The 27512-nt window shown below is 38.7% G+C and overlaps 1 protein-coding gene across 2 annotated transcripts; it reads left to right on the top strand.

Moving 5' to 3' along the window:
* Positions 1–152: 152 nt before the first annotated feature.
* On the top strand, positions 153–26775 carry LOC128698519 (zinc finger protein on ecdysone puffs). Of its 2 annotated transcripts, none has more exons than XM_053790777.2 (17): positions 153–307; positions 3968–4039; positions 4217–4393; positions 5045–5279; positions 6554–6625; positions 8649–8947; positions 11224–11326; positions 16277–16357; positions 17091–17192; positions 19077–19205; positions 19994–20089; positions 20520–20610; positions 21121–21228; positions 21948–22090; positions 22455–22823; positions 23000–23088; positions 25621–26775. In XM_053790777.2, the coding sequence occupies exons 2-17, from the start codon at positions 3969–3971 to the stop codon at positions 25814–25816; spliced, it is 2361 nt and encodes a 786-aa protein (XP_053646752.1). In that variant the 5' UTR covers positions 153–307; position 3968; the 3' UTR covers positions 25817–26775. The 2 variants fall into 2 exon arrangements, with proteins under 2 accessions (XP_053646752.1, XP_069960022.1); XM_070103921.1 differs by lacking the exon at positions 153–307 and adding an exon at positions 3073–3191 and having other exon boundaries at positions 25621–25963.
* The last annotated feature ends 737 nt before the right edge of the window (positions 26776–27512 follow it).

Below are 27512 nucleotides of genomic sequence, written 5' to 3'. Positions count from 1 at the left end.
GGCGAAATGTATCATATACTTTAATTATCTAAGTATTTATAAAATTAGTAAATAACTGATTAATTACAAGTGTTGATCCAAGGAAAAGGATGAATAACAAGGGAATATTAATGTAGATAAGATAGATAGCGTGGGTCGTGAGGAGCAGCAGACATTGTTGTTACTGTTTCCATAACTCTTACTCCTTATATTCTCTTGTATTACTCTTATACTCGCTCCTCCTCTTATCTACTCTCACTCTCTGTCTACCTGGATCATCTACGCGTCTACCTGAGGATATATAATAGTTATATAAGTTATATTACAGGTGAGTTGAGTTTTAGTAGCGGGGGACGGGGTCTTGGGAGGTGTGGAAAAATATACTACAAATGTAGTATAATGTTATCTTATATTGACCATCTCCCGTCAAGGGAGGTTCCTTGATGCTGGTGAGGGGCTCTTGATCCACGTTATTGGATCTCTGCTCCAGTTTCCTGAACTGAGCCTGAATACTTTCCATCCCCCCACAGGGACTTATATTCCTACGGGTTTAGCGGTCCCCCATGATTATAAGAGCAGTATTGACTACGTTTGGCCCACACATTAGGCTTCTGAAATACTCATAAAGATGGTTATATCTACGACCGTAAGTTTTTGAAGGGGTGGAGGGGTAAGCCAGCGGAAGGCCTCGGTCAGATGACCAAAGGCTCCAACGGCGAGTCATCTAAGACCCGTGTCAGGAAACACTTGTCCTGTTTCCTGACGAATCTGACCTAACCTAACCATTAGGCTTCTTCAGTCACATACAGAGGGAGTAGTAGTAATTAAATAAAGATGATATAATCAGTCCATCAACCTCCAGGCTGAACCTTAATATTTTATTCTCTGAGTCCCCTTCAAGAGGGCTCCTTGCTGTTGGGAGGGCTCTTGATTCAGGGAATTGGAGATCTCATCTCCTTCCTTGGATCGAAACTGATTACTTCCTATTCCCCAAGAAGTATGGCCCATAAAGGTTTAATGCTTCCCATGACTATTTGCATTGTTTATATATTGTATATTGAAATGTGTGCTTTTCTGTGCGTGCTTATCTGTAACCCAGTATTACTGTGTATTGTATGCCAGTATTACTGTGTATTGTATGCCAGTATTACTGTGTATTGTATGCCAGTATTACTGTGTATTGTATGCCAGTATTACTGTGTATTGTATGCCAGTATTACTGTGTATTGTATGCCAGTATTACTGTGTATTGTATGCCAGTATTACTGTGTATTGTATGCCAGTATTACTGTGTATTGTATGCCAGTATTACTGTGTATTGTATGCCAGTATTACTGTGTATTGTATGCCAGTATTACTGTGTATTGTATGCCAGTATTACTGTGTATTGTATGCCAGTATTACTGTGTATTGTATGCCAGTATTACTGTGTATTGTATGCCAGTATTACTGTGTATTGTATGCCAGTATTACTGTGTATTGTATGCCAGTATTACTGTGTATTGTATGCCAGTATTACTGTGTATTGTATGCCAGTATTACTGTGTATTGTATGCCAGTATTACTGTGTATTGTATGCCAGTATTACTGTGTATTGTATGCCAGTATTACTGTTTACCTGGAGTTTACCTGGAGAGAGTTCCGGGGGTCAACGCCCCCGCGGCCCGGTCTGAGACCAGGCCTCCTGGTGGATCAGAGCCTGATCAACCAGGCTGTTGCTGCTGGCTGCACGCAAACCAACATACGAGCCACAGCCCGGCTGATCCGGAACTGACTTTAGGTGCTTGTCCAGTGCCAGCTTGAAGACTGCCAGGGGTCTGTTGGTAATCCCCCTTATGTATGCCAGTATTACTGTGTATTGTATGCCAGTATTACTGTGTATTGTATGCCAGTATTACTGTGTATTGTATGCCAGTATTACTGTGTATTGTATGCCAGTATTACTGTGTATTGTATGCCAGTATTACTGTGTATTGTATGCCAGTATTACTGTGTATTGTATGCCAGTATTACTGTGTATTGTATGCCAGTATTACTGTGTATTGTATGCCAGTATTACTGTGTATTGTATGCCAGTATTACTGTGTATTGTATGCCAGTATTACTGTGTATTGTATGCCAGTATTACTGTGTATTGTATGCCAGTATTACTGTGTATTGTATGCCAGTATTACTGTGTATTGTATGCCAGTATTACTGTGTATTGTATGCCAGTATTACTGTGTATTGTATGCCAGTATTACTGTGTATTGTATGCCAGTATTACTGTGTATTGTATGCCAGTATTACTGTGTATTGTATGCCAGTATTACTGTGTATTGTATGCCAGTATTACTGTGTATTGTATGCCAGTATTACTGTGTATTGTATGCCAGTATTACTGTGTATTGTATGCCTGCAGTACTGTGTATTGTATGCCTGCAGTACTGTGTATTGTATGCCTGCAGTGCTGTGTATTGTATACCTGCAGTGCTGTGTATTGTATGCCTGCAGTGCTGTGTATTGTATGCCTGAAGTGCTGTGTATTGTATGCCTGAAGTGCTGTGTATTGTATGCCTGAAGTGCTGTGTATTGTATGCCTGCAGTGCTGTGTATTGTATGCCTGCAGTGCTGTATATTGTATGCCTGAAGTGCTGTGTATTGTATGCCTGAAGTGCTGTGTATTGTATACCTGCAGTGCTGTGTATTGTATGCCTGCAGTGCTGTATATTGTATGCCTGAAGTGCTGTGTATTGTATGCCTGCAGTACTGTGTATTGTATACCTGCAGTGATGTGTATTGTATGCCTGAAGTGCTGTGTATTGTATGCCTGCAGTGCTGTGTATTGTATGCCTGCAGTGCTGTGTATTGTATGCCTGCAGTGCTGTGTATTGTATGCCTGCAGTGCTGTGTATTGTATGCCTGCAGTGCTGTGTATTGTATGCCTGCAGTACTGTGTATTGTATGCCTGCAGTGCTGTGTATTGTATGCCTGCAGTACTGTGTATTGTATACCTGCAGTGCTGTGCATGGTGTACCTACAGTGTTGTGTATTTTCTACCTTCAGGATTCTATGTATATACCTGGAGGTTATTCCGGGGATCAACGCCCCCGCGGCCCGGTCCATGACCAGGCCTCCCGATGGATCAGGGCCTGATCAACTAGGCTGTTACTGCTGGCCGCACGCAGTCCAACATACGAGCCACAGCCCGGCTGATCCGGCACTGACTTTAGGTATCTGTCCAGCTCTCTCTTGAAGGCAGCCAGGGGTTTATTGGCAATTCCCCTAATGCTTGATGGGAGGCTGTTGAACAGTCTTGGGCCCTGGACACTTATGGTGTTTTCCCTTAGTGTACCAATGGCACCCTTACTTTTTATTGGGGGCATTTTGCATCGCCTGCCCAGTCTTTTACTTTCATCGGGAGTGATTTCTGTGTGCAGATTTGGGACCATTCTGACTTGACTCACGAAATCGTAATGAGACACGATTGCAAACAAACCATACCCCGGCCGGGATTGAACCCGCGGTCAGAGAGTCGGGCTGGAGTTTTGAGACTCTGACTGTGGGTTCAATCCCGGCCGGGGTATGGTTTGGGACCATTCCTTCCAGGATTTTCCAAAGGGGAGTATGACTCAAGAGTCGGTGGTAACAGCAATCGTTACAGGTAGACTTCTCTGTTTTTATTACTATCTACTATATATTTGGTGTTCTGGCATTTTATTTCAAATACTGTACTATATACATGTACATGTATATATGAATGATAGTTTTAGTACAGTACTTGTGATAATGGTGTGCTTGCTGTGCTGTCTTGTTTGTCTGCAGTGCTTTTGCAAGTTGTTGAAGAGATCTTGATCCAGGGAATCGAAGCTACAATTCCCATCCTTGTATGAAGCCTGACTTTCCTTTCTCCAGGCACTGTTTGAATCCTACGACATTAGTATTTCCTCATGAATACGATAATCTTCGCATGCACCGTACCCATGTCTTAATTTTGCTCATTTTTCAGGATGCCAGGATATTATGACAAAGGAGAGTATGACTCAAGAGTCGGTGGTGGTGGTAACAGCAATCGTTACAGGTAGACTTCTCTGTTTTTATTACTATCTACTGTATATTTGGTGTTCTGGCATTTCATTTCAAATACTGTACTATATATATGAATGATAGTTTTAGTACAGTACTTGTGAGCTGTGTTTTATAGTAACTTATTTTACAGCGTTTCAGTAAATTTAACTCTGACCTGTTTAATTCTTAGAGGAAGAGGCCGAGGGCATGGCAACTATAGCTGGGGAAGCAGCAGAGGTAGCAGCACTAGTGGAGGTGGTGGGAGGGATTACAACCATGGTGGTAGCAACTACAACAGTGGGAGATATCGTGGAGGTGGAGGACATGGTGCTTCTGGAGGCTACAGAGAGTCTGGGGGACATGACAGGCAAGTTGTCTGGATTATGTAATGCTCTTGAAGCTGGTTTAGCATTCTTCCTAGATACTGCATGCAATTTAGCAATTGACTGGCAGTTAAAGTATGTAATAATGTTGGTAGAATTACCGATAATATGTAAAGTAAAAGGACACAAGTTCAACTAATGTGACATTTTTATTGTAGCAACGTTTCGCTCTCCAGGAGCTTTGTCAAGCCATTACGGCTTGACAAAGCTCCTGGAGAGCAAAACGTTGCCACAATAAAAATGTCACATTAGTTGCACTTGTGTCCTTGTACTTTACACAGTTAAAGTATACGGTGATCATACTGTATATTTTCTTCTTTCATCAGACTGGCCTGTTTCCCACCATAACAGGTGGCCCAAAAAGAGAAAAAAAAGTTTCTCTTTTTAACTTCAGTAATGTATACAGGAGAAGGGGTTACTATATATTTTGTTGCTCTTAAAATTTAATTTACAGTAACTGCATTCAAAAATTTGGATGTAGTCTAGCCTGAAACTGCTCTGAGCATCTGATTACAGGTTTTATTTGTATATAGCTGCAAACAATTTAAGGCAAGTTATCATAGAGTATGTAATGGTGATTTTCATTTTATCCTGCTATAGTGGAAAATATATTACCCAGGACTAAAAATTTTCAGATACGGGGATACCAGAAGGTCGAGTGCACAAATGGAAGTATGGGACGACATGGGATCCAGGGAGACATCCGGTGGTGGTGGTGGTTATTCATCTCGCATGTCCAATGCTGGTGCATCCGGTGGGATGGGTGGAGGGGGCACATCAGATCTGATTGGCTCCCTCAGCCAACTAAGTCAAATGGGAAGCGATAGATCAAAGCTGGCCATGAATATCTTAAATGCTGTTTTGTCTACAGTAAGTTGGCCATCCTAAATCAGCTGGGCCCTTTTCTATTTATTAATTTACTAACCTATTCACTGAAGTTAAAACCTAAGGACACACTGTGCAGCGCTTATTAAAAAATAATTTTACAAAATTGCAATTTGAGAGTGCAGTAAATTTCACAAATTGTAAGCCTGTTTCACTACCTCAATACATTACTGCTACTTAGCAACATTTCCAGTCTAGTCAGTGGTCCAACTTGGACTGAAAAGTCATTATTATCTTCTTTCTCCTGTGTTAGGTTATTTGTGTATTGTTCCAGTCACTATCATGCCTTTTGTTCTTTATTTCCAGCCTACTTTATATTTGATTTTCATTTTTCTCAACATTTAATGTTTTAGGTAGCTAGAAGAGCCATTTTCCCCCATAACTGTCTTGATACTGGTAGTTACTGGTTGTCAATTACTGTATATACCATGTCAAAAATTGTAGGCCTTTTGTGAATAGTCCTACTAATTAGATAGCATGGTTGGTATGAAGAAATTGCCATATACAAAGTATTGTATTGGGAAATGGGGTAATGCTAATAAACAGTAGCTACAGAATTGACAGATGTACATGTATTAGTAATGTGTAATGACTGGCACTGAACACTATATTAAATGGCAAGGCATTTAATTATGGGCAGTTTGGAGGGATATGTTGTGTATCTTTATACGTATATGCTTCTAAACTGTTGTATTCTGAGCACCTCTGCAAAAACAGTGATAATGTGTGAGTGTGGTGAAAGTGTTGAATGATGATGAAAATATTTTCTTTTTGGGGATTTTCTTTCTTTTTTGGGTCACCCTGCCTCGGTGGGAGACGGCCAACTTGTTGAAAAAAAAAAATAGCAACAATGAAGTTTATTTTCAGATATAATTTATGTTCATGTTAGTACTACTTGTACTCTTCTGTAGCAGTTCACACGTTAAAATGGCGAGTAATAATTTACCATACATACCCATGTTTAGGTCAAGATTTTATGACCAAATTTTTAAGCATAAATTTGAGGGTCAAGATATTTATGGATTCTACTTTTGAAAGGTTGAGGGAGGGAGGGAGAAAGGAGACAGAGAGGAAGACAAGGAGGGTGGCTAATAATGCATAATGGATATTGTTTTGTTTAATTATTTTCCTTCTGAAAAGTAAATACTGTACTACCATACCTTGCTTCAAGTTTTAGATTATTTAGGTAGTATTTGGTTGTTTTCAATATTGTAGTACTGTATTTTTTCATATAGTGTTAATATTGTGTATCATTTCAGGATTCATCAGTGGCTGAGAGCCATGATAGTTGGGAAAATGGTCCACCCAGGAAGATGAGACGTATGGATTGGGTACGTATGTGAATTATTACAAAATTTGGGTACCCCAAGCCTATGATGGTTTTATTTCAACTTTAGAATTGTGGTATGAAAACTCAAATGGTATTGCATATTTTTACAAAGTATTGAAGTGACGTTGACTGAAGTTTTATTTTATGTACTTTTAGTTCCACACTACTTTAGAAGCTTTCTAGATATTTGGCAGTTCTTTATCATCAATTTTGATAAAATTTAGCTCATTCTACTCTTGATCTGCTGGTTTCTGAACATGAAATAGGATGGCTTAAGCATAATCCTCATTATCATGATGATCGTGGTACTGTAGTAAATTAAAGTATATTTTTGTGCTTTATAGTATTCTTTCAATGCACTGGCCATATCCCACCGCTTTATAGTATCATTTTCTTATATTCTTTAGAAAATGGAAAAAATTCATGATATTAGTTAAAATATTTAAATTTGTTGATTTAGGTTGATGTGGAACCTTGTAGTAATGAAAGGTGTTCATTAGTTTGCTGATTTGAAGGTTAACAAGTAACACAAATGAAATTAGGGCAGAAAATATGCATACCTGCTGAGGTTACATATAAACATTCATAAGTTAGCATAACATAACTGATGCTATGTAGATAAAACATTGTGGCTTAAGATCAATCATTATTATTGTTTTGTAATTTTTAGAAGATAATTAGATATGGGACAAGTTCATTTAATTCATTCTGAATGTAGATATTAGCAAAATTTAAATGGTTCACTGGCGTTAGGTGCAGGAGGGGAAGGTGGGATGCATAGGTGAGGGGTAGGTGGTATAGAAATAGTTTGTTAGTTGCTCTCCTATCATCATCACTTTGTATGGAGAGACTTGTGGTGTGGTACCTGTAGTGTAAGAAGTGGGAAGAAAAAATTACCTTCAGTAATCCATGGAGGGGAATTTTTGTATGACAAAATAATGAAAAGTAAAATTCTTGCATATCATGTAATTATTTTTACAATGAGGAAAGTCATTACAATATTACAAAGTTTGCATGTAAGCTAACACTTGACTTTACCTGGTGATGCATTGTGAATCCTCGGTTTGAAAGAAGCGAGGTACATGCCCGTGCATGATACATTTCATGCAAATTCCTGATCTTGTGACCACAGACTCCTGAAGCAAAGAAAATAGTTTGCTGATTATAATAAGAAACAATTATTTTATGATAAAAGAACCATGAAACTTTTTCTGCAGTCTGTGTTGAGCAGGTGATCTGAGTACTGTACTTGGGTACTAGAACTGTCTTCAGTAAAACATTTAACTTCAAAAAGCACTGTACACCACCTCGTGAGCTTTTCTTATACAGGTGCACTATTATATAAATATGTGATTGCCAGGTGCTGGTCTCTTGACTTAAGTCTGCCAGTAATGAAGTGTGTGGCTCAGGGTACACACAGGTGAGATACTGTAAGCAGGTGCTTAATGGCATGCCAGTTAATCACTGGCAACGGTTGCCTTTTATTGACCACTTGTACATTTCACAAATTAAATTAATATGTTCTTGTTTATGTTCAGATGAATCACGGTGGTATAACATGCTACATAGTGGTAGGTTATTTTAACCTTCCTCTCAAGATGACATTATCATCAGCACCATTTGACATATGGATGAAAGCACTATATCTGCTCCACATGGAGAAGATTTTGATATTTACAATTGAAAAGTTTCCACCAAATTACTAGGTCAATATCTCAAGCTTCAAGTTGGGGATGATCTTGCAGATTAATAATTATTGGCATCCCTGTGTCACAGTATTGAAGTGCTTTACAGTATTAGTGATCTTCTCTTGCCCGAAAGTTTTAGGGTAAGCTGGTGCTGTGGTGATTGTCCCACATTATATACCTTTACTGCTGGTCCTAGGCCCACCCAGAAATTACCCACATTGGTCTGCCGAGGTCAGATACTGCCTCGTGCTAACATGGGATTCCATCCCTTGGATAACCTCTGCTTAAAGCAGACAGTTTGCCGAGGGGTAACTGAGTGGTGAGTGTCTTCCACAGGATGGAATGCATCCACCACCTGCGCGCAGGTATCCCTCGCGTGTCCGTCGCTACAGCCCTCGGCGGACCTGGGTACCCCGTGGCCGAGGTGGCCGCCCCTACTTCCCCGCTGAACAGCATGCTGGGAATGAGTACCAGTCCAGGAAGGTGGCAAGGGCCCGGCGTGGTAAGCCCTGGCATGATACCAGGAATAGTAAGGGCCCTGCCAAGGACCAGAAGGTGAAGGATGAGGGAAAATCATCTGATGACCCAGAGGGGGACACTGCTGATGCAGAGGATGCAGCTGATGCCAGCCAGAGGTAAGCTGCCTACATTTACCTCTGTTACACCTGTGCCTCACGGAACTTCCGTGACAGAGACTTGCCTCTCTGTGGGTGTGGGGAAAAGGGCTGGGATTTTATCTTTCAGGCAATTCCCAGTTAAAAAAAGTGGTGTGCTGCTGGAACTTCCTTGTAGCTTTCCATCAGGTGATGTATTTACATATTCCATATTAATTCTGTAAGGATATACAGTAGTGTATTACTGTAATGAATGACTATTTTATACATGTGATAATTAGGTTATAATACTCCCAAGTTTAGTTACAATGTGATTAGATGCATGGCTTGTGGCATTCTGTGGGTGGAACAGTTGACTTGGGTCATTCATGTGATATTAAAGGACATAATTATTATATAAAATCAGAGTAGTATTGACATAGTTTACTTTTACCGTACAGTGTAGCAAAATTATTTAGTTTATATAAAATTCTTTGACAAGTGCTTTAGGTATTCTCAAAATTTTTAATGCAGGAGTATTTGAAGTGTTAGGGAAGTACTGCATATGACTGACTGGCTTGAGACTGGAGAATATGTAGGGGTAAAACAAACCAAGATATTGGTTAAGTAGATAATTTTACTTTCTGTTAGTGAAGCCACACTGAATGTTAAGAATGTTGCTGAGTGTGGTTGAAGAGTGTGTTTCAGAAATCGTATGAATTTACTAGTGGCATTGTTCTTTACAGGTACAGTACTGTACAACCATGTACAAATCCTGTTGCTTTATGCACATAGGACATTAAAACGTGTGATGACGTTTCAGTCCTCTGTGACTTGTTAATGGTCCAAGTGGAACAAAATGTCATCGTACATTTGTTTGGTATATGCGGGTTGTGTGTGTGTGTTCACACAATCACTTGCACCCTTCCTGAGGGACACAGACATTATTAGTAATAAAGGCAAAATATTCTTGACCCCTACACCTCTTTCCTAGATTTATATGCCTTCCTGCTATATGACCCTTGTGGGTTTAGTGCTTAGTTTTGATAATAGTGTAGTATATGCCCTCCTAGTTGTCCTATTTTGCTCCATCCTGGTTTTTGTATTTTTTTAAAATGGCACTGTTTTGCTAGGTCCCCTCTCCCTCCCCATTACTACTACTACTACTGCAGATTACATTGCTGAAGTATAAGATGCCTGTTGCTCTGAAATTAGGCAGTTGATAAGTCTTCAACATGCACATGCATGTACACACAGCTTAGCTTAAAACCCATAAGCCTTTTTCAGTTTTTTTTATTTGCCATTTGTTTTGTTTTATTTTTCTTGTTGTATTTATTGTTTCTATAGACCTGATTTGATTAGAAGAAATCTCTTGCCTTACAAGATGTTTTTGGAGCCTTTGTTGAAACTGCAGTACTTTCTATGTTCATGTATTTGGTGATTAATAAAGGGATAAAATCATTATTGGCTGTTAGTGACATCTAAACTGTCATGTGTGGGCACCTCTGCAAAGACAGTGATTATGTGTGAATGATGGTGAAAGTTTCTTTTTTGGGTCACCCTGCCTCAATGGGAGATTGCCGGCGTGTTGTAAAAAATCATTAACGCTTGATAAGTTGAATGTTGTATTAGTTGTAGATATTTAAAATAATGGTGAAAGAGTGAGGACTCCTGGTTTTACACCTCTGTAACTGCAATTTAAGCAGTTAAAGTTACTACCTGTTGACAGGCTTTTTATGAACGGGTAAGTAGCAGTAATTAGTGAATGAAGTGGTGTTTATGGGCTAATGAAAAATAGAGAGATTGATTAGAAAGTAGTGAATGAAAATGAAAGTTCCCAATTGTTGACTAGTAGTAATAATCTCTCGGAATGCTTAATTATACCAGTTTCCGCCACCTCCTTGTGTGCATTAGTTTTAACATGGTGTGTGAGGAAGTGTTCAGATATTTACTGAGCTTACCAGTCTTCCACCATCTGGTAAAAGGTTGTATGTTCATTAATATTAATGAGGGTTGCAAGAAAATGTTCACATTCAGGATTGCTAATGAGTAAATTGCTATTATATTGTAAGGATTTGTGAGGTACAATTTTATAAACCTGGCTCTCAGATATCAGCTGTCAGTTTATTAATTGTTTGAGTAAAATTGAAAGTCCATATCAGTTGATTATTCGTGAAGTTATGGGCACCACCATGTGGTTCATGATGTATATTTAGTTACATTGGTGGAGGTTGGACTTCAGCCCAGTTTTAGTAAGTAAATGTTAGGAAAGCAAACATATATACTTGCAAGTGAACTAAGAGACTTGTCATTAACAGTGAGACTGAGAAGGTGGTAAAGGCAAAGGTAGATGAAGCAACTGGTGAGGAAGCAGAGGGTGATGAAGATGATGATACAGAGAAGAAAGATAAGGAAAAACAGGTGAGTGAAGGGATGCCTTGTACATTCTTTGTCTTGGATGTGGTAAAGTTGTTATTAACCCTTTGACTGTTTCCGACGTATAAATACGTCTTACGAGCCAATGTTTCTGACGTATTTATACGCATAAATTCTAGCAGCTTCAAATCAAGCAGGAGAAAGCTGGTAGGCCCACATGTGAGAGAATGGGTCTCCATGGTCAGTGTGCACCATATAAAAAAAATCGGGGAGCCAGTGGTGCATTGTGGGAATGCCATTTCAGTTGTCATTTTTCAGCATGTCTAGCGGTAAGAAATATGTGATTCCCCAGCAAATCTGGGACTCTTCTCTTCCCAAGTGATGCTCTAACACAGATGGAAGTGTCAGTGAAGATCAATTTCATGATTTGGAGGAGTTTGAGACCAAAAGCAATGGAGGAGGAGGAGGGGGAGGAGGGGAGGAAGAGGAGGAGGAGGAGGAGGGAAGGAAGAGGAGGAGGAGGAGGAGGAGGAGGAGGAGGAGAAGAGGAGGAGGAGGAGGAGGAAGAAGATGATGTAATAATATTGTTCCCTTGAAGCAAGAAAAAAAAAAGTCCACCCCATGACAGTGACAAGATAAGGGGAGATAACATCTGATAAGAGCTGACTTTGATGAGGGTAAAGGAGGGTAATATTACATGACCATTGCCCTCCCTTTGTTTTTGCTGGTACACAAACATTTCTGTCTGTCTATTTGTCTGTCTGTCAAGCTCCCTGTCTGTCCATCTAGCTCTCTGTCTCAGAGAGAGCCACAAGACTGTGTCATCACGTTTACTCACATCTTCAAGCAGAGTATAGCACTTTGTCTGGATTTCTTGGGTTATCCTAGGTAATTTACACTATGTATACTTGTATTTATGTGTACCTGTGAGACAGAGATAGGCAGACAGATAGAAAGAGAGACAGATTGAAAGATATAAAATGAGGGAGAAAGATAATTAGATAGAATGGAGGAGGGGAAGCAGCATCCGACCCCATTGTTTTGACAGGCGGTAGGGTAGTGACTAATGACACAATATGTCACTTTGACAGCTGCCGACTCCTGACTCAAAACAATTATAAGCCACACACTTGCACACAAGGAGGAGGAGGAGGAGGAAGAAGAAGAAGAGGAGGAAGAAGAAGAAGAGGAGGAAGAAGAAGAGGAGGAGGAAGAAGAAGAAGAGGAGGAAGAGGAGGAGGAAGAGGAGGAGGAGGAGGAGGAAGAGGAGGAGGAGGAAGAGGAGGAGGAAGAGGAGGAGGAAGAGGAGGAGGAAGAGGAGGAGGAAGAGGAGGAGGAAGAGGAGGAGGAAGAGGAGGAGGAAGAGGAGGAAGAGGAAGAGGAAGAGGAAGAGGAAGAAGAAGAAGAATTGTTTGTTTGTTTTTGTAAACAAGTTTTGTAAACAATATATTGATAATTATGTTTGTGTGCTTGTTGTGTTGTATACAAGGAGTGTATATATATACATTGCACCTTACTTTGGTCTCATAGGCCACATAAGTTATGTGAAAAAATAAAATAGTGAAAAAAACAAAAAACCTTCAATTACAAGTAAACTAAAGTTTACCGGGTGAGCGGCAGTCGCCGCTGTTGCCATACGCGGCTCATTTTCTGCAAACTTCATGGCTCTATATCTCGGTAAGTACCGATGGCAAAAATTTTTTTTTTGGACTAAAACACTCAGAAAAATAATCTTAACATTTTCATAAGAAAAAATAATTTTTTTTTTTTTTGAATATTTGGCGACATAGAATGACAGTTTCAGAGAGGGACCTGAAACAGTCAAAGGGTTAACTATTTGTAATTGAGGGAAAGCTATGCTTGCAGTGTCACATCTTCAGTGTTTGTCGTATTAGTTTGGAGTTGCAAGTTTGTAATACACAGTACATCTTGGTATTCATTCCAACAATGTTATGATATTCATGAAGAAATATGTCAGTGAGACAAGATTACAGATCAAAGTCTTCCCTTTTGTCTTGTATAAATATCAGCAACACTTTGCCATTTTTCCAGCTCTCTATCAGTTTAATGTTTACAATGATTCAATGAACTTGTAGTATAGAATGCAATCATTTTACATATTTTTTGAATAACTAGTGATACTTCATTTGATGCTATTTTTGTTTTTAACTGGTGGTAAAAACATTTTTCTTTGGGTAATTTAAGGTTTATTACATCTTCACTTGCACATTTCCACTTCTGATTTGCCATTTTTTGTTCTTTACCCTTTTTTTTTTTTTTTTTTTTTTTTTTTTTTTTCTTTTTAGTCTGTTATAAAGTGTAATGTGATACTGTTCAGATATGTTCTTGTTTATTTTATATGCTTTAGTATTTCTTCTTACATTGGTATACTAATTTCTAACTTGTTTAATTTTGTAATTTTTGGGGTTGGGGGGTTGGGCTTTGTGTTGGTATCAAGTTTTTCATGATCATGGCATTACCACGTTTCCTGTTAAACCATTCTTTGTCATTCAATTTATTAATTTACTTTCTTTGAATGCTACTTTGTTTAGCTAATCCTGTTCTCCATCCCCAAAGGCATGGTGACTCAAAAAAGAAAACCTTATGAAGCTTTTTTTTTTTTTTTATTATTTATTATTATCACACTGGCCGATTCCCACCAAGGCAGGGTGGCCCGAAAAAGAAAAACTTTCACCATCATTCACTCCATCACTGTCTTTCCAGAAGGGTGCTTTACACAACAGTTTTTAAGCTGCAACTTTAACACCCCTCCTTCAGAGTGCAGACACTGTACTTCCCATCTCCGGCCTGCCGGTTTCCCTGAACCCCTTCATAAATGTTACTTTGCTCACACTCCAACAGCACGTCAAGTATTAAAAACCATTCGTCTCCATTCACTCCTATCAAACACGCTCACGCATGCCTGCTGGAAGTCCAAGCCCCTCGCACACAAAACCTCCTTTACCCCCTCCCTCCAACCTTTCCTAGGCTGACCCCTACCCCGCCTTCCTTCCACTACAGACTGATACACTCTTGAAGTCACTCTTTCGTTCCATTCTCTCCACATGTCCGAACCACCTCAACAACCCTTCATCAGCCCTCTGGACAACAGTTTTGGTAATCCCGCACCTCCTCCTAACTTCCAAACTACGAATTCTCTGCATTATATTCACACCACACATTGCCCTCAGACACGACATCTCCACTGCCTCCAGCCTTCTCTTCGCTGCAACATTCATCACCCATGCTTCACACCCATATAAGAGCGTTGGTAAAACTATACTCTCACACATTCCCCTCTTTGCCTCCAAGGACAAAGTTCTTTGTCTCCACAGACTCCTAAGTGCACCACTCACCCTTTTCCCCTCATCAATTCTATGATTCACCTCATCATTCATAGACCCATCTGCTGACACGTCCACTCCCAAATATCTGAATACATTCACCTCCTACATACTCTCCCTCCAATCTGATATCCAATCTTTCATCACCTAATCTTTTTGTTATCCTCATAACCTTGCTCTTTCCTGTATTCACTTTTAATTTTCTTCTTTTGCACACCCTACCAAATTCACCCACCAATCTCTGCAACTTCTCTTCAGAATCTCCCAAGAGCACAGTGTCATCAGCAAAGAGCAACTGTGACAACTCCCACTTTGTGTGATTCTTTATCTTTTAACTCCACGCCTCTTGCCAAACCCTCTCATTTACTTCTCTTACAACCCCATCTATAAATATATTAAACAACCACGGTGACATCACACATCCTTGTCTAAGGCCTACTTTTACTGGGAAATAATTTCCCTCTTTCCTACATACTCTATCTTGAGCCTCACTATCCTCGTAAAAACTCTTCACTGCTTTCAGTAACCTACCTCCTACACCATACACCTGCAACATCTGCCATCTGCCACATTGCCCCCCTATCCACCCTGTCATACGCCTTTTCCAAATCCATAAATGCCACAAAGACCTCTTTAGCCTTATCTAAATACTGTTCACTTATATGTTTCACTGTAAACACCTGGTCCACACACCCCGTACCTTTCCTAAAGCCTCCTTGTTCATCTGCTATCCTATTCTCCGTCTTACTCTTAATTCTTTCAATAATAACTCTACCATACACTTTACCAGGTATACTCAACAGACTTATCCCCCTATGATTTTTGCACTCTCTTTTGTCCCCTTTGCCTTTATACAAAGGAACTATGCATGCTCTCTGCCAATCCCTAGGTACCTTACCCTCTTCCATACATTTATTAAATAATTGCACCAACCACTCCAAAACTATATCCCCACCTGCTTTTAACATTTCTATCTTTATCCCATCAATCCCGGCTGCCTTACCCCCTTTCATTTTGCCTACTGCCTCACGAACTTCCCCCACACTCACAACTGGCTCTTCCTCACTCCTACAAGATGTTATTTCTCCTTTCCTTTACAAGATGTTATTTCTCTCTTTTCTTTTTATATTTAGTAATTCATACAGAAAAAGGGGTAACTAGCCCCTTTCTCCCTATCACATTAAAAAAAAATTTCAACATGCTGTCCATCTACCAAGGCAGGGTTACCCCAAAAAAAAAAAAATGCTTTCACCACCATTCACAACTAATGACTGTCTTTGCAGAGGCATGCAGATATGACAGTTCAGATGTCACTCCAGAACTGTCCTGTCTGCATGCCTCTGCAAAGACAATGATTATATGTGAATAATAATGGTGATTTTTTTTTTGGGGGGGGAAGGGGGGAGAGGGCATGCTGCCTCGGTAGGAGATGGCTAGTGTGTTGGAAAAAAAAAAAATAATCAGTACCAATATCTTTATATTTGATAAAAGTTTTCACTGTACAGGTTTAATATTTTAATTCCAGTGTTACATTTATTTGGATGCTTGATATATACTTTGTTTCACCCGTACAGTATAAAGCAATTTTTATGCCTTATTGTATATGAAAATAAAGATGGTTTGCGAAATTAACACGAGCATGTTTTGTCAGTGTGATGATGAGATCACTTGGCTACCCAGGGAGGCTCTCCGCTGCCACATGTGCAACCTCAACAAGTTCCCCGACTTGAAGGTAAGTCTGGTAATGAGAGTAATTTAGCTGTGAAGACTAGGATGTGCTCTTATCAAATCAGTTATTATATTATTGTTTCATAGTCATAGTGCACTTTCCATTTATTATGCATTACTTTTTCATTGCATTTATTTACTCAATTCATGCTTAAATTTATGTTGATTCTCTAAATTTATTATTTTTGCTGCTTTAATGACACATTCTTGGACAAAAATATGATATTAATAGGAAAGAGATGTATATTTCAGTTTACATCAGAGAGTAGATTAAGACCAAAATATACGAATTGTTCTTACCTTAAATAACAAAAAGGTACAATACCGTGACTGGAACAATACACAAATAACCAGCTTTTCTCTCCCATTTGCGGGTTGTTTATTGTTCTTGTTTCATAGCTATCAAAGCTGGTTTCTCATAAATAAAAAAAGGCACAATACCGTGACTGGAACAATACACAAATAACCCGCACATAGAAGAGAGTAGATTACAACCATGTGTCAGTCGGACTTGGACCATTGACAAAGTGACTTTGTAAATGGTCCAAATCAGACTGAAGCGTCGTCGTAAGCTCCTCTCTTCTATGTCCGGGTTATTTGGGTATTGGTTTTTCATTTTGCATTGATAAATATTAAACGCTTAGGAAAGTCAGTATGTTTAGTATGGTAACACTTTTTTTTTTTTTTTTTTTTTTTGAAGAGTTAATTAAATAACTAATTTTTTGTATTGGTCGTAGGCATATTTGCGGCACCTGGAAAGCAAAAAGCATGAAAATATGAAATATTCATTCCATGCCAAGGGTGCTGCCATTCTGCATTTCCTGAGGGCCGAGTCTAAGGTAATATTTTAAATTATGCAGTTTTCTTACTGTTGAAGAGTTTTGGTTTATACCACTTTTGTGAATATTTTACATGAACTTGCTTAACCCTTTGACTGTTTTGGTCGTATATATACATCTTACGAGCCAGTGTTTCAGACGTATATATACTCAATAATTCTAGCGGCTTCAAATCAAGCGGAAGAAAGCTGGTAGGCCCACAGGTGAGAGAATGGGTCTGTGTGGTCAGCATGCACCACATAAAAAAAATCCTGCAGCACACAGTGCATAATGAGAAAAAAAAAATGATAGTTTTTTTGGATTAAAACGCCGACTTTGAGGTGTATTTTCGTATAGTATTTATCGATGTATTTGCGTTTTCATGGTCTTAGGTGATAAAATGGAAAACATATTACAGAAATAGAGATGATTTTCATTACTTTGACAATGAAAACGACCTTGAAACTGAGCTCAAAGTAACGGAAATGTTCGATTTTTACCAATGTTCAGGAGTAAACAAATCACACCACACGTCCAATACACATCAACTGGGGAGTCTAATATTCTTTCACTAGTGCACTGATATTATTTATACCATTTTTACAATAATGCAGTAGTCTGCATAACAGTAAATTTTGTATTTTTTTGTATGAATAAAAAAATCAAAATAGAAAGCAATAATAATATAAGAGGGGTCTAGAGATGTGACTAATGAACAGAGGATATGTTATTTTAGTGCCAAGAATGTCTACATTGTTTATTCTAGGCCCTATTTTGAAACTGGCATCTTTTTTAGTTTGCGTGAAATTGGCCAAATTGCCAATTTCTGACCACAATATTGGGTAGTCCAAATTGGTAAATGGGAGGTTTCTTGTACTCAGCTGATAGATAAAATGGAGTTCTAAAGAAATAGCTATGAGTTTGGTCAACTGGAACAACGGAATTGGCTGAAAATAGGGCTCAAAGTCGGCGAAATCGCCGATACGCATATGTCGCCGAGACCGCTAACTTCGCGGGAGCGTAATTCCTCGAGTTTTCGACCAAATTTCGAACTTCTGGTGTCATTACCATCGGGAAAAGATTCTCTATCATTTCATAAGAAAAAAATAATTTTTTTTTTTTCAAAAATTTAGCGACATAGAATGACAGTTTCAGAAAGGGGCCTGAAACAGTCAAAGGGTTAATGGTAAGGTTTTACCTTAAATGTAATGTAAATTATCTTTATAAATTTATTTTTAACCCGTAAACGGTCCAAGCAGATCCACGTTCACATGTGTAGTGCTACAAAAGTAGATCTACATTTTTTTTACATATTTTCAAATATAACAAAAAAAAAAAAGTAGATCAAAGTTTTTTTACACATTTTCAAATGTAAAAAAACAAAAAGAAGATCTACTTTTTTTTACATACTTTCAAATGTTGAAAAAACGTATATATACGTTTGGACCGTTTACGGGTTAAACAGCTATAAAAATTTTTATATATTATTATGAACCTACCTAACTTCCTCTAGATAGGCAGTTTTTTTTTTTTTTTTTTTTTTTTAAACGAGTCGGCCGTCTCCCACCGAGGCAGGGTGACCCAAAAAAGAAAGAAAATCCCCAAAAAGAAAATACTTTCATCATCATTCAACACTTTCACCACACTCGCACATTATCACTGTTTTTGCAGAGGTGCTCAGAATACAACAGTCTAGAAGCATAAACATATAAAGATACACAACATATCCCTCCAAACTGCCAATATCCCAAACCCCTCCTTTAAAGTGCAGGCATTGTACTTCCCATTTCCAGGACTCAAGTCCGACTATAGGCAGTTAGGTTCATAAAAATGTGCTAATCATTTAAAGATGTAATGAAAATTGATTAATATGTAACTTACGTTCATCATCTGGAAATACTACAGTTAGCCTCACAGCGGAGAATGTTGAAGAGTCAGAGACGGGGTATTAAGGGCCCTGTGATGCGCTGCCGCAAGTGTCAGTGTGATGTCTTTGGTTACATCAGAGAACACGCCAAGACTGTAGAGCACATTGTGAGTTGACTTCTTTCTTAATTCTAAGCAGTCAGTGTTGATCATTTACATTGAAGATGTAAAGTTACTGTAGGAGAGGAATAAGAGATGTAAGTGATGAAACAAGGGATACCAGGAAAAAATTGTGCAGAGGATGAAAAGGATAGAGGTGTATGAAAGAAAAATGAGTAATTTAGCACAGATGTATGTATGTACATTATACAGTGGGAAGTGTTTGCTAGATACATGAGCAATTACATTTTGGAAGGAGTATCATTCGTGGGAATATTTAATGTGCGATAAATAATGGTAAGTGGTGTAATTATTATGCAGAGAATTTGGAGCATAGAAATCAGAAGATGGTGTGGGGTATACTGAAAAGGACTTGAGAGTTTGAGGTGGTTGAGGGCATTTAGAGAAGATACAACAATATGGGATTTCCAAGAGGGCATATAAATCTGAGGTGGAAGTAAGAGGGAGTAGGGGTCATCCCAGGAAGGGTTGGAGGAAGGAGGTTTTGAGTGCTAGGGGCTTGAACATGTAGTAGGGTTGTGTGAACATGTTAGATCAGAGTGGAGACAAAAAAAATTTTGTGGACTTGTCATGATGTTAGTGTGAGTAGGGGTTTACAGAGTTCATTAACTGGACTTTAAGTCCTGGCAGTAGGAGGATGTTGCAATTTGTAAGGCTGTCTGAATTGTGATGTCAGCATGCCTATGGCATGTTGTGTATGGGGGAGGTAAATGTATCTGTGTTAAAAAATTAACACTAAATTTTTGGCTGCTTAATAACAAATTTGTTGACCTTAGGCATTGAGGAACTACCTCCGAGTTGACTGCTGTAACAACACATACTTCAACAGGGCAGATCTGGAAGAACACAGACTCTCTCTTGTCCACCTTAAGGTAAGCATTGACATCTTCAATTGTAATCAGTTTTTTTAAATAAAAGAGGGTCAGACCTTTTTCATACAACTTAAGTCTGTGACTTAAAAAGCTCATTTTTTCCTGTGGTTTGATAGTATCATGGTACATCTAGGTTTTATTTCTGTTTTGTGTAGTATGTACCTTTACTAGATACTCAACCTAATTTTAGGATATGTTGAAAAAACACGCCATTCCTGGATTAAACATCGTTTTTTATATCTAAACACTAGACATATATGTGAAGTTTTTATTCTTTTGTCCATGAATGGATGACAGTGTGTGATGTGCATGAAATAAAGTAAAATTCCTATTGCCTGGGAGTTCATATCCTTGCTATCCTATGGAAAATGACAATGTTTGTATTTAAGAAAATTAAATTTTCATGATTTTATTAAATTTTTTTTAACAGAATCAGCTGGAACAGAAACAAAAACAGAAACAGATGGAAGATGAGGAGGAGGAGGAGGAGAAGACAGATGACATTGGTGTTCCCGAGGATGGTGAGTTATATTTTGTCCAGTGTTTTGAAACAGTGGTAGACTTGCACATAATTAGGTTAAGAATTGTCTGAAACATGATTTAATAAGAATATAAGAGCTGGCCTATGCTGGGCAGGTCCAAGTCACATCCACTTAAGAAGGATGAAGCACTGCATCAGACCCACTAGCGCAAGCAAGTCAGGTTCCAGCTCGCACCCACCCTCACCTACTCCTATATTTGTCTAACCTATTTTATCTTTAATGACGGTACTCGGGAGTTGGTTCCACTCATCCACAACTCTATTAGCAAACCAGTGCTTTCGTATATATCCTTTCCGAACCTAAATTTTTTCCAGCTTGAAACCTGTGTCGTGAGTCTTGTCCTGGTTAGATACTTTTAGCACATTATTTTCATTCCTTGTATTTATTCCTGTTTTCCATTTATACACCAAGTCATATCTTCCCCCTTTCCCAAGTAATTCTGCTGTTGGGTTTTATGTATGATCATGCTTTTTGTATTTCATGCTACAGAGGAAGGGAAATTATTTGCTAAAGCTATAGCTCAGTTGAAGAAAAGTCCAGCTGCAGTAGTGACGAACCCAGAAACTCTGATGCCTTATGACCCCTCCATATCTCAAGGTACGTTAAGGTGGTTACTAAAAATGTTTTAAGGCTTCCCTACACCCCCTCCCCCCATTCTGTTGTATGGGTTTTTAATAGATCTGATTCATTTACCAGGAGGCTGTAAGGTATGACAAGTCATTCTTGGTTATATTTTATTATCTGACAAATAGAGTAGATGTTCTATTTTTGGGATTATGAATTCAAAATGGAAGGGAAGTGTAATATAGGAGAGGCCTGGGGATGTGACTTAATGAACAGAGGATGTGCTGTTTTAGTGATATAAATGTTTATATTGTTTATTTTGCATTCTGTTTTTAAATTGGTATTACTGTATTTTAATTTTGTGTAAAATTGGACAAATTGCTGACTTCTATGCACTTTATAGGGTAGTTGTAGTACTTGAAAGGGCAGTTTCTTGTGCTCTGTCGATAGAACGGAAGGCATACTAGGGAATTAGCTAAGAATTTGGTCAAATGGAGCGATGGAATTGACTTAAAATAGGACTCAAAGTGGGCACAATCTCTGATGCTTAAATTACACTCAGATCGCTAACTTTGTGCCTGCATAATTCTGTGAGTTTTCCATCAAATTCTGTATTTTTGGTGTCATTACCTTCAAAAATTTGCAAACAAAAATGCAAACATGGAATGATTGCAAGTAGGCACTAACCCAATAATTAATGTTATATTTAATGTGAATATTGTTCGTGTTAGTGATGTCTTTTTATTTTTCAGGTTTAAACTTCATTCAGATGAAGTCGCACTACAGGTGTGAAGTTTGCCCTCAGGCTCGTTTGCAGAGCGCTAAAAAAACTGAGAGTCACTTTAAATCCTTGGAACATTACAATAACTTGAAGAGTCATCTTAACAAACTTGAGGTTAGTTGGCAAGAACTAGACCTCATTATTGTTGTTATTACAGGATGGGTTGGATTGTTGTGGTTCTGAGGGGGGTCGTTTGAATTTCATTGTTTATGCACTTCTTGCAAAACATTTTTTCAGTGATTAAGATTTTTTCCTTAAGGGTCACCTAGCTTTTGCTGATGTTATAAAAAATTTCAGATATTGCTCACCCAAGTTCTTGGGGAATTGCAACTAGTTCAAGCAGCATTGACATGGTTCTGCATAAATTCTTGAATAATGTATTGTAAAAGTAAATATTGGTGGGAAGTGCAGTTATGCCCTCTAAATTTTATCTTGGTAGTTAAATGTTAATTATAGTAACACTTGTATTTATATCCAGGAGGAGAAAGAGCTTAAGAAAAAGAGGCTTGAAGAAGAAGCTGCAAAGGCAGAGCTAGAGAAAAAGAAACAAGATGAAGCAAAGAAGAAGAATGGGGAACAGGATGAAGGGGAGGAGATCAGTTTCGAGGACATGCACAACATGGAAACAGTAGATGAAGCATCAGATGATGGAGATATGGAAACTGGTGGCAAAGTTAATCATGGAGCAGCCGATGATGAAGATGAAATACTGAGTGGTGAGGATTTTGATGATGATGATGATGATATGGGAGAAGGTGGCGATGATGAGGATGAGGCTGAGGAGGAAGGTGAAGGTGAAGAGGATGCAGAAGACATTGAAGAGGAGCATGAGCATCCAGAAAGCTGTGTGAGTTAATGATAATTTCCCTGTATTTTGAATGGGTTGTTGACACGTTTTAAACCTATGGGAAATGAAGTTTAGCTTATATTCTCACTCAAGCATTATTTAACAGTTTCTTGAAAGATTTCACTGTGCAACATTTTCATGCACAAGTACTAATTGTGACTTTCTGGATGTTATAGGATGATGATAAGAATGAGGCCTCAGCATCTGTAACAAATCATCCCAAACAAGAAGTTAAGTCTGAACCTAAAGAGGAAGAAGATATTACGTGAGTATTGAGTTTTAAAATGTTTTATTGAAAAGTTTATGGTTGGGAATTTTTGTCATTGGATACCCAACATTTAGAGATAGTTTCTAAAATCTTCTTCTTTCTTTCAACACACCGGCCGTATCCCACCGAGGCGGGGTGGCCCAAAGGAAAAACGAAAGTTTCTCCTTTTACATTTAGTAATATATACAGGAGAAGGGGTTACTAGCCCCTTGCTCCTATATATATCACTAAATGTAATTTTGGTCGCCTCTTACAACACGTATGGCTTACGGAGGAAGAATTCTGTTCCACTTCCCCATGGAGATAAAAGAGGAAATAAACAAGAACAGATGTGGCAGATGTTGCAAGTGTATGGTGTAGGAGGTAGGTTACTGAAAGCAGTGAAGAGTTTTTACGAGGATAGTGAGGCTCAAGTTAGAGTATGTAGGAAAGAGGGAAATTTTTTCCCAGTAAAAGTAGGCCTTAGACAAGGATGTGTGATGTCACCGTGGTTGTTTAATATATTTATAGATGGGGTTGTAAGAGAAGTAAATGCGAGGGTCTTGGCAAGAGGCGTGGAGTTAAAAGATAAAGAATCACACACAAAGTGGGAGTTGTCACAGCTGCTCTTTGCTGATGACACTGTGCTCTTGGGAGATTCTGAAGAGAAGTTGCAGAGATTGGTGGATGAATTTGGTAGGGTTTGCAAAAGAAGAAAATTAAAGGTGAATACAGGAAAGAGTAAGGTTATGAGGATAACAAAAAGATTAGGTGATGAAAGATTGAATATCAGATTGGAGGGAGAGAGTATGGAGGAGGTGAACGTATTCAGATATTTGGGAGTGGACGTGTCAGCGGATGGGTCTATGAAAGATGAGGTGAATCATAGAATTGATGAGGGAAAAAGAGTGAGTGGTGCACTTAGGAGTCTGTGGAGACAAAGAACTTTGTCCTTGGAGGCAAAGAGGGGAATGTATGAGAGTATAGTTTTACCAACGCTCTTATATGGGTGTGAAGCGTGGGTGATGAATGTTGCAGCGAGGAGAAGGCTGGAGGCAGTGGAGATGTCATGTCTGAGGGCAATGTGTGGTGTGAATATAATGCAGAGAATTCGTAGTTTGGAAGTTAGGAGGAGGTGCGGGATTACCAAAACTGTTGTCCAGAGGGCTGATGAAGGGTTGTTGAGGTGGTTCGGACATGTAGAGAGAATGGAGCGAAACAGAATGACTTCAAGAGTGTATCAGTCTGTAGTGGAAGGAAGGCGGGGTAGGGGTCGGCCTAGGAAGGGTTGGAGGGAGGGGGTAAAGGAGGTTTTGTGTGCGAGGGGCTTGGACTTCCAGCAGGCATGCGTGAGCGTGTTTGATAGGAGTGAATGGAGACAAATGGTTTTTAATACTTGACGTGCTGTTGGAGTGTGAGCAAAGTAACATTTATGAAGGGATTCAGGGAAACCGGCAGGCCGGACTTGAGTCCTGGAGATGGGAAGTACAGTGCCTGCACTCTGAAGGAGGGGTGTTAATGTTGCAGTTTAAAAACTGTAGTGTAAAGCACCCTTCTGGCAAGACAGTGATGGAGTGAATGATGGTGAAAGTTTTTCTTTTTCGGGCCACCCTGCCTTGGTGGGAATCGGCCGGTGTGATAATAAATAAAAAGAACTAGAAAGAAAATAGAAGAAGACCCAGAGGGTGTGTATATATATGCTTGTACATGTATGTGTAGTGTGACCTAAGTGTAAGTAGAAGTAGCAAGATGTACCTGAAATCTTGCATGTGGACGAGACAGAAAAAAAAAAAAAGACACTGGCAATCCTACCATCGTGTAAAACAATTACAGGCTTCCGTTTTACACTCACTTGGCAGGACGGTAGTACCTCCCTGGGCAGTTGCTGTTTACCAACCTACTACCTATGTAAGTTTCTAAAATATTGAGGAATAATAATATTGAGAAGACTACACTAATATAATTTAAATACTATTTTTTTTTTTTAATGCACCGGCCATCGCCCACTGAGGCATGGTGACCTAAAATTAAATTTTTTCTTTTTACATTTAGTAATTTATTCAAGAGAAGGGGTTACTAGCCTGTTGCTCCTGGCATTTTAGTCATCTCTTACAACATGCATGGCTTATGGAGGAAAATTTTTTCCCACTTTTCCATGGAAATTTAGTGCTAGTTCTTGTGCACATAATGCCATTACATACCTGAATATTTCTCTTGTTACAAGACTGATACACTGACATATCAGGAAATTACTTCAAGCTTTTAAAACTCTTAAGTATGTCTTTCCTGATTTGGCTATTCAAAATGTATAGCAGACAATGGGTTTAACAATAATGTAATAACAATACTCGAACAATAATTTAATGTAATTCAACATTGGTAAGATGTTTCACTACAAATAGGATTGCTAAATTGATGAATGACTTAATGTAACAAGTAGAATTAGCACATCTGTCCATGAAAAAATTCTTATTTCAAACTTTAGCATTTGTCCCATGCTAGACTTGTATAATATTTATTTAAATAATTTTTATATTGTATTCTCTACAGCATGAAGGAAGAACTAATAAAGAAAGATGAAACTGAAACCAAGTTAGAATCTGAAACTAAAGAAGGGGTGAAGGTGCAGGAGCCAACAGTGAAGGAGGAAGACATGCCCAGCCAGACCAAAGTTAAGATTGAAGTGGCTACTCCCCGTGGCAGGAGAGGTAGAGGGAGGGGCCGGGGACGAGCTGCCAGGAACTAAGTCATGGCTCTCTCTCCTTAATGTAGACTTGTTTACAATAATTACAGTCAGTAATATGTTAAAAAACAATTACTGGAAAGTGAATTTTAAGGATAGCATTTAAAATAGAAAAAATTTGCAAATCTGGGGAGGGGAAACTGGTTTGTTCAAAATCGTGAAGTTGATCACCAGTTGTCTTGCCAGTAATTTTTTTTTTCTTTTTTTTCACTTGTAATTTTTGTGTTGACAGGGCATAAAAAAAGCAGCTTAATCTGGCAGGTGTAAGTCAGTCTAATAAATCTAGTTGTTTGTGTGGTCCTGCAGTTTGTATAGTCCAACTAGTGGTGTTAATTTCATAATAAATGCCTATTACGTGTTATGTATGTTACAAATGTACCAGTACATTTTCAAGAATTTGCTCAACTCAAAAACAGCAGTTTAGGACAACTGGAATTGCTGTTTGCACTAGAGGATAATGTACTAAGAGGACAGTTATTCTTGTTGCCTCTTGTGCAATAATCCAAGAGTAGAAATTTTTATCATAATTGAAGGCATTCAGTTAATTGATGCAACAGAAATCTTATGTATCGAGTTTGTAATTATCTCTGTGGGGGGCGATGATACTCCAAGGTGGAGATATGACTAAAGGTTGTTAGTAATGACTGCAAGTTAATTGTGTATGATTGCAGTAGTTATAAAACTAATTTTACACAAGCAAAATTTTTTTTTTTTACAAATATTGATGCAGTTTTGAAATCAAATTTGTAATTTACATGTATAAATATGAAATGATTGTAGTAAACCTTTATTTTGGACTTGAATGTCCAGTGTCTCAGTCTTTAGGTTTAGGTCAGTATCTTAAGGTTCTAAACCATTGTCATACTCTTAAGTTTTTTTTTCTGTATGTCAGATTATATTCTGTATTTTATTGACTGGTAAATCCTAATGAGATTGAAATAAAAGTTTCCAGTATTTGAAAAGTTTTTTTTAATGAAACCTTAATGCAGTATTCACAACAACTCTCGATGGACGCCCATCTTGAGTGGGGAAATTAAAGCCTATGTTTTTTTTTTATTAGCACATCGGCCGTTCCCCACCAAGGTAGGGTGGCTTGAAAAAAGAGAAACTTTCACAATCATTCACTCCATCACTGTCTTGGAGGAGGTGTGCTTACACTACAGTTATAAAACTACAACATTAACACACCTTCAGAGTGCAGGCACTACTTCCCATCTCCAGGACTGAAGTCTGGCCTGCCAGTTTCCCTGAATCCCTTCATAAATATTACAGTGCTCACACTCCAACAGCACGTTTAGTCCTAATAACTTGTCTCCACTCGTGCCTATCTAACATGCTCACGCTTGCTGAAGTCCAAGCCCCTCGCATACAAAACCACCTTTACCCCCCCCCCCCCCAACCTTTCCTAGGCTGACCTCTACCCCACCTTCCCTTCATTACAGATTTGTACACTGTCATTCTATTTTGTTCCATGATCTCTGTCCGAACAACCCCTTCTCAGTCCTCTGGATAATAGTTTTGGTTATCCTGCACCTCCTAATTTCCATACTATGAATTCTCTGCATTATATTCACACCACACATTGCCCTCAGACACATCTCTGCTGCCACTGGCCTTCTTGTTGCAACATTCACCACCCATGCTGTGCAAGCATGTAAGAGTTTTGGTATAACTATACTCTCCTACATATCCCCTTTTT

This window comes from Cherax quadricarinatus, chromosome 88 (assembly GCF_038502225.1).
Source record: "Cherax quadricarinatus isolate ZL_2023a chromosome 88, ASM3850222v1, whole genome shotgun sequence".
Lineage (NCBI taxonomy): Eukaryota > Metazoa > Arthropoda > Malacostraca > Decapoda > Parastacidae > Cherax > Cherax quadricarinatus.
Note: the sequence above shows the minus strand (reverse complement) of the source record. Positions and strands in the feature narration are given on the sequence as shown.

Bases quoted from the DNA above. Each gene is read 5' to 3' on its own strand.
- LOC128698519 (XM_053790777.2), top strand. From the start codon at position 3,969: ATGCCAGGATATTATGACAAAGGAGAGTATGACTCAAGAGTCGGTGGT. The intron at 19,206-19,993 runs GTGAGTTGACTT...TGTTGACCTTAG, and splicing joins CCAAGACTGTAGAGCACATT to GCATTGAGGAACTACCTCCG. The intron at 22,091-22,454 runs GTTAGTTGGCAA...ATTTATATCCAG, and splicing joins GTCATCTTAACAAACTTGAG to GAGGAGAAAGAGCTTAAGAA.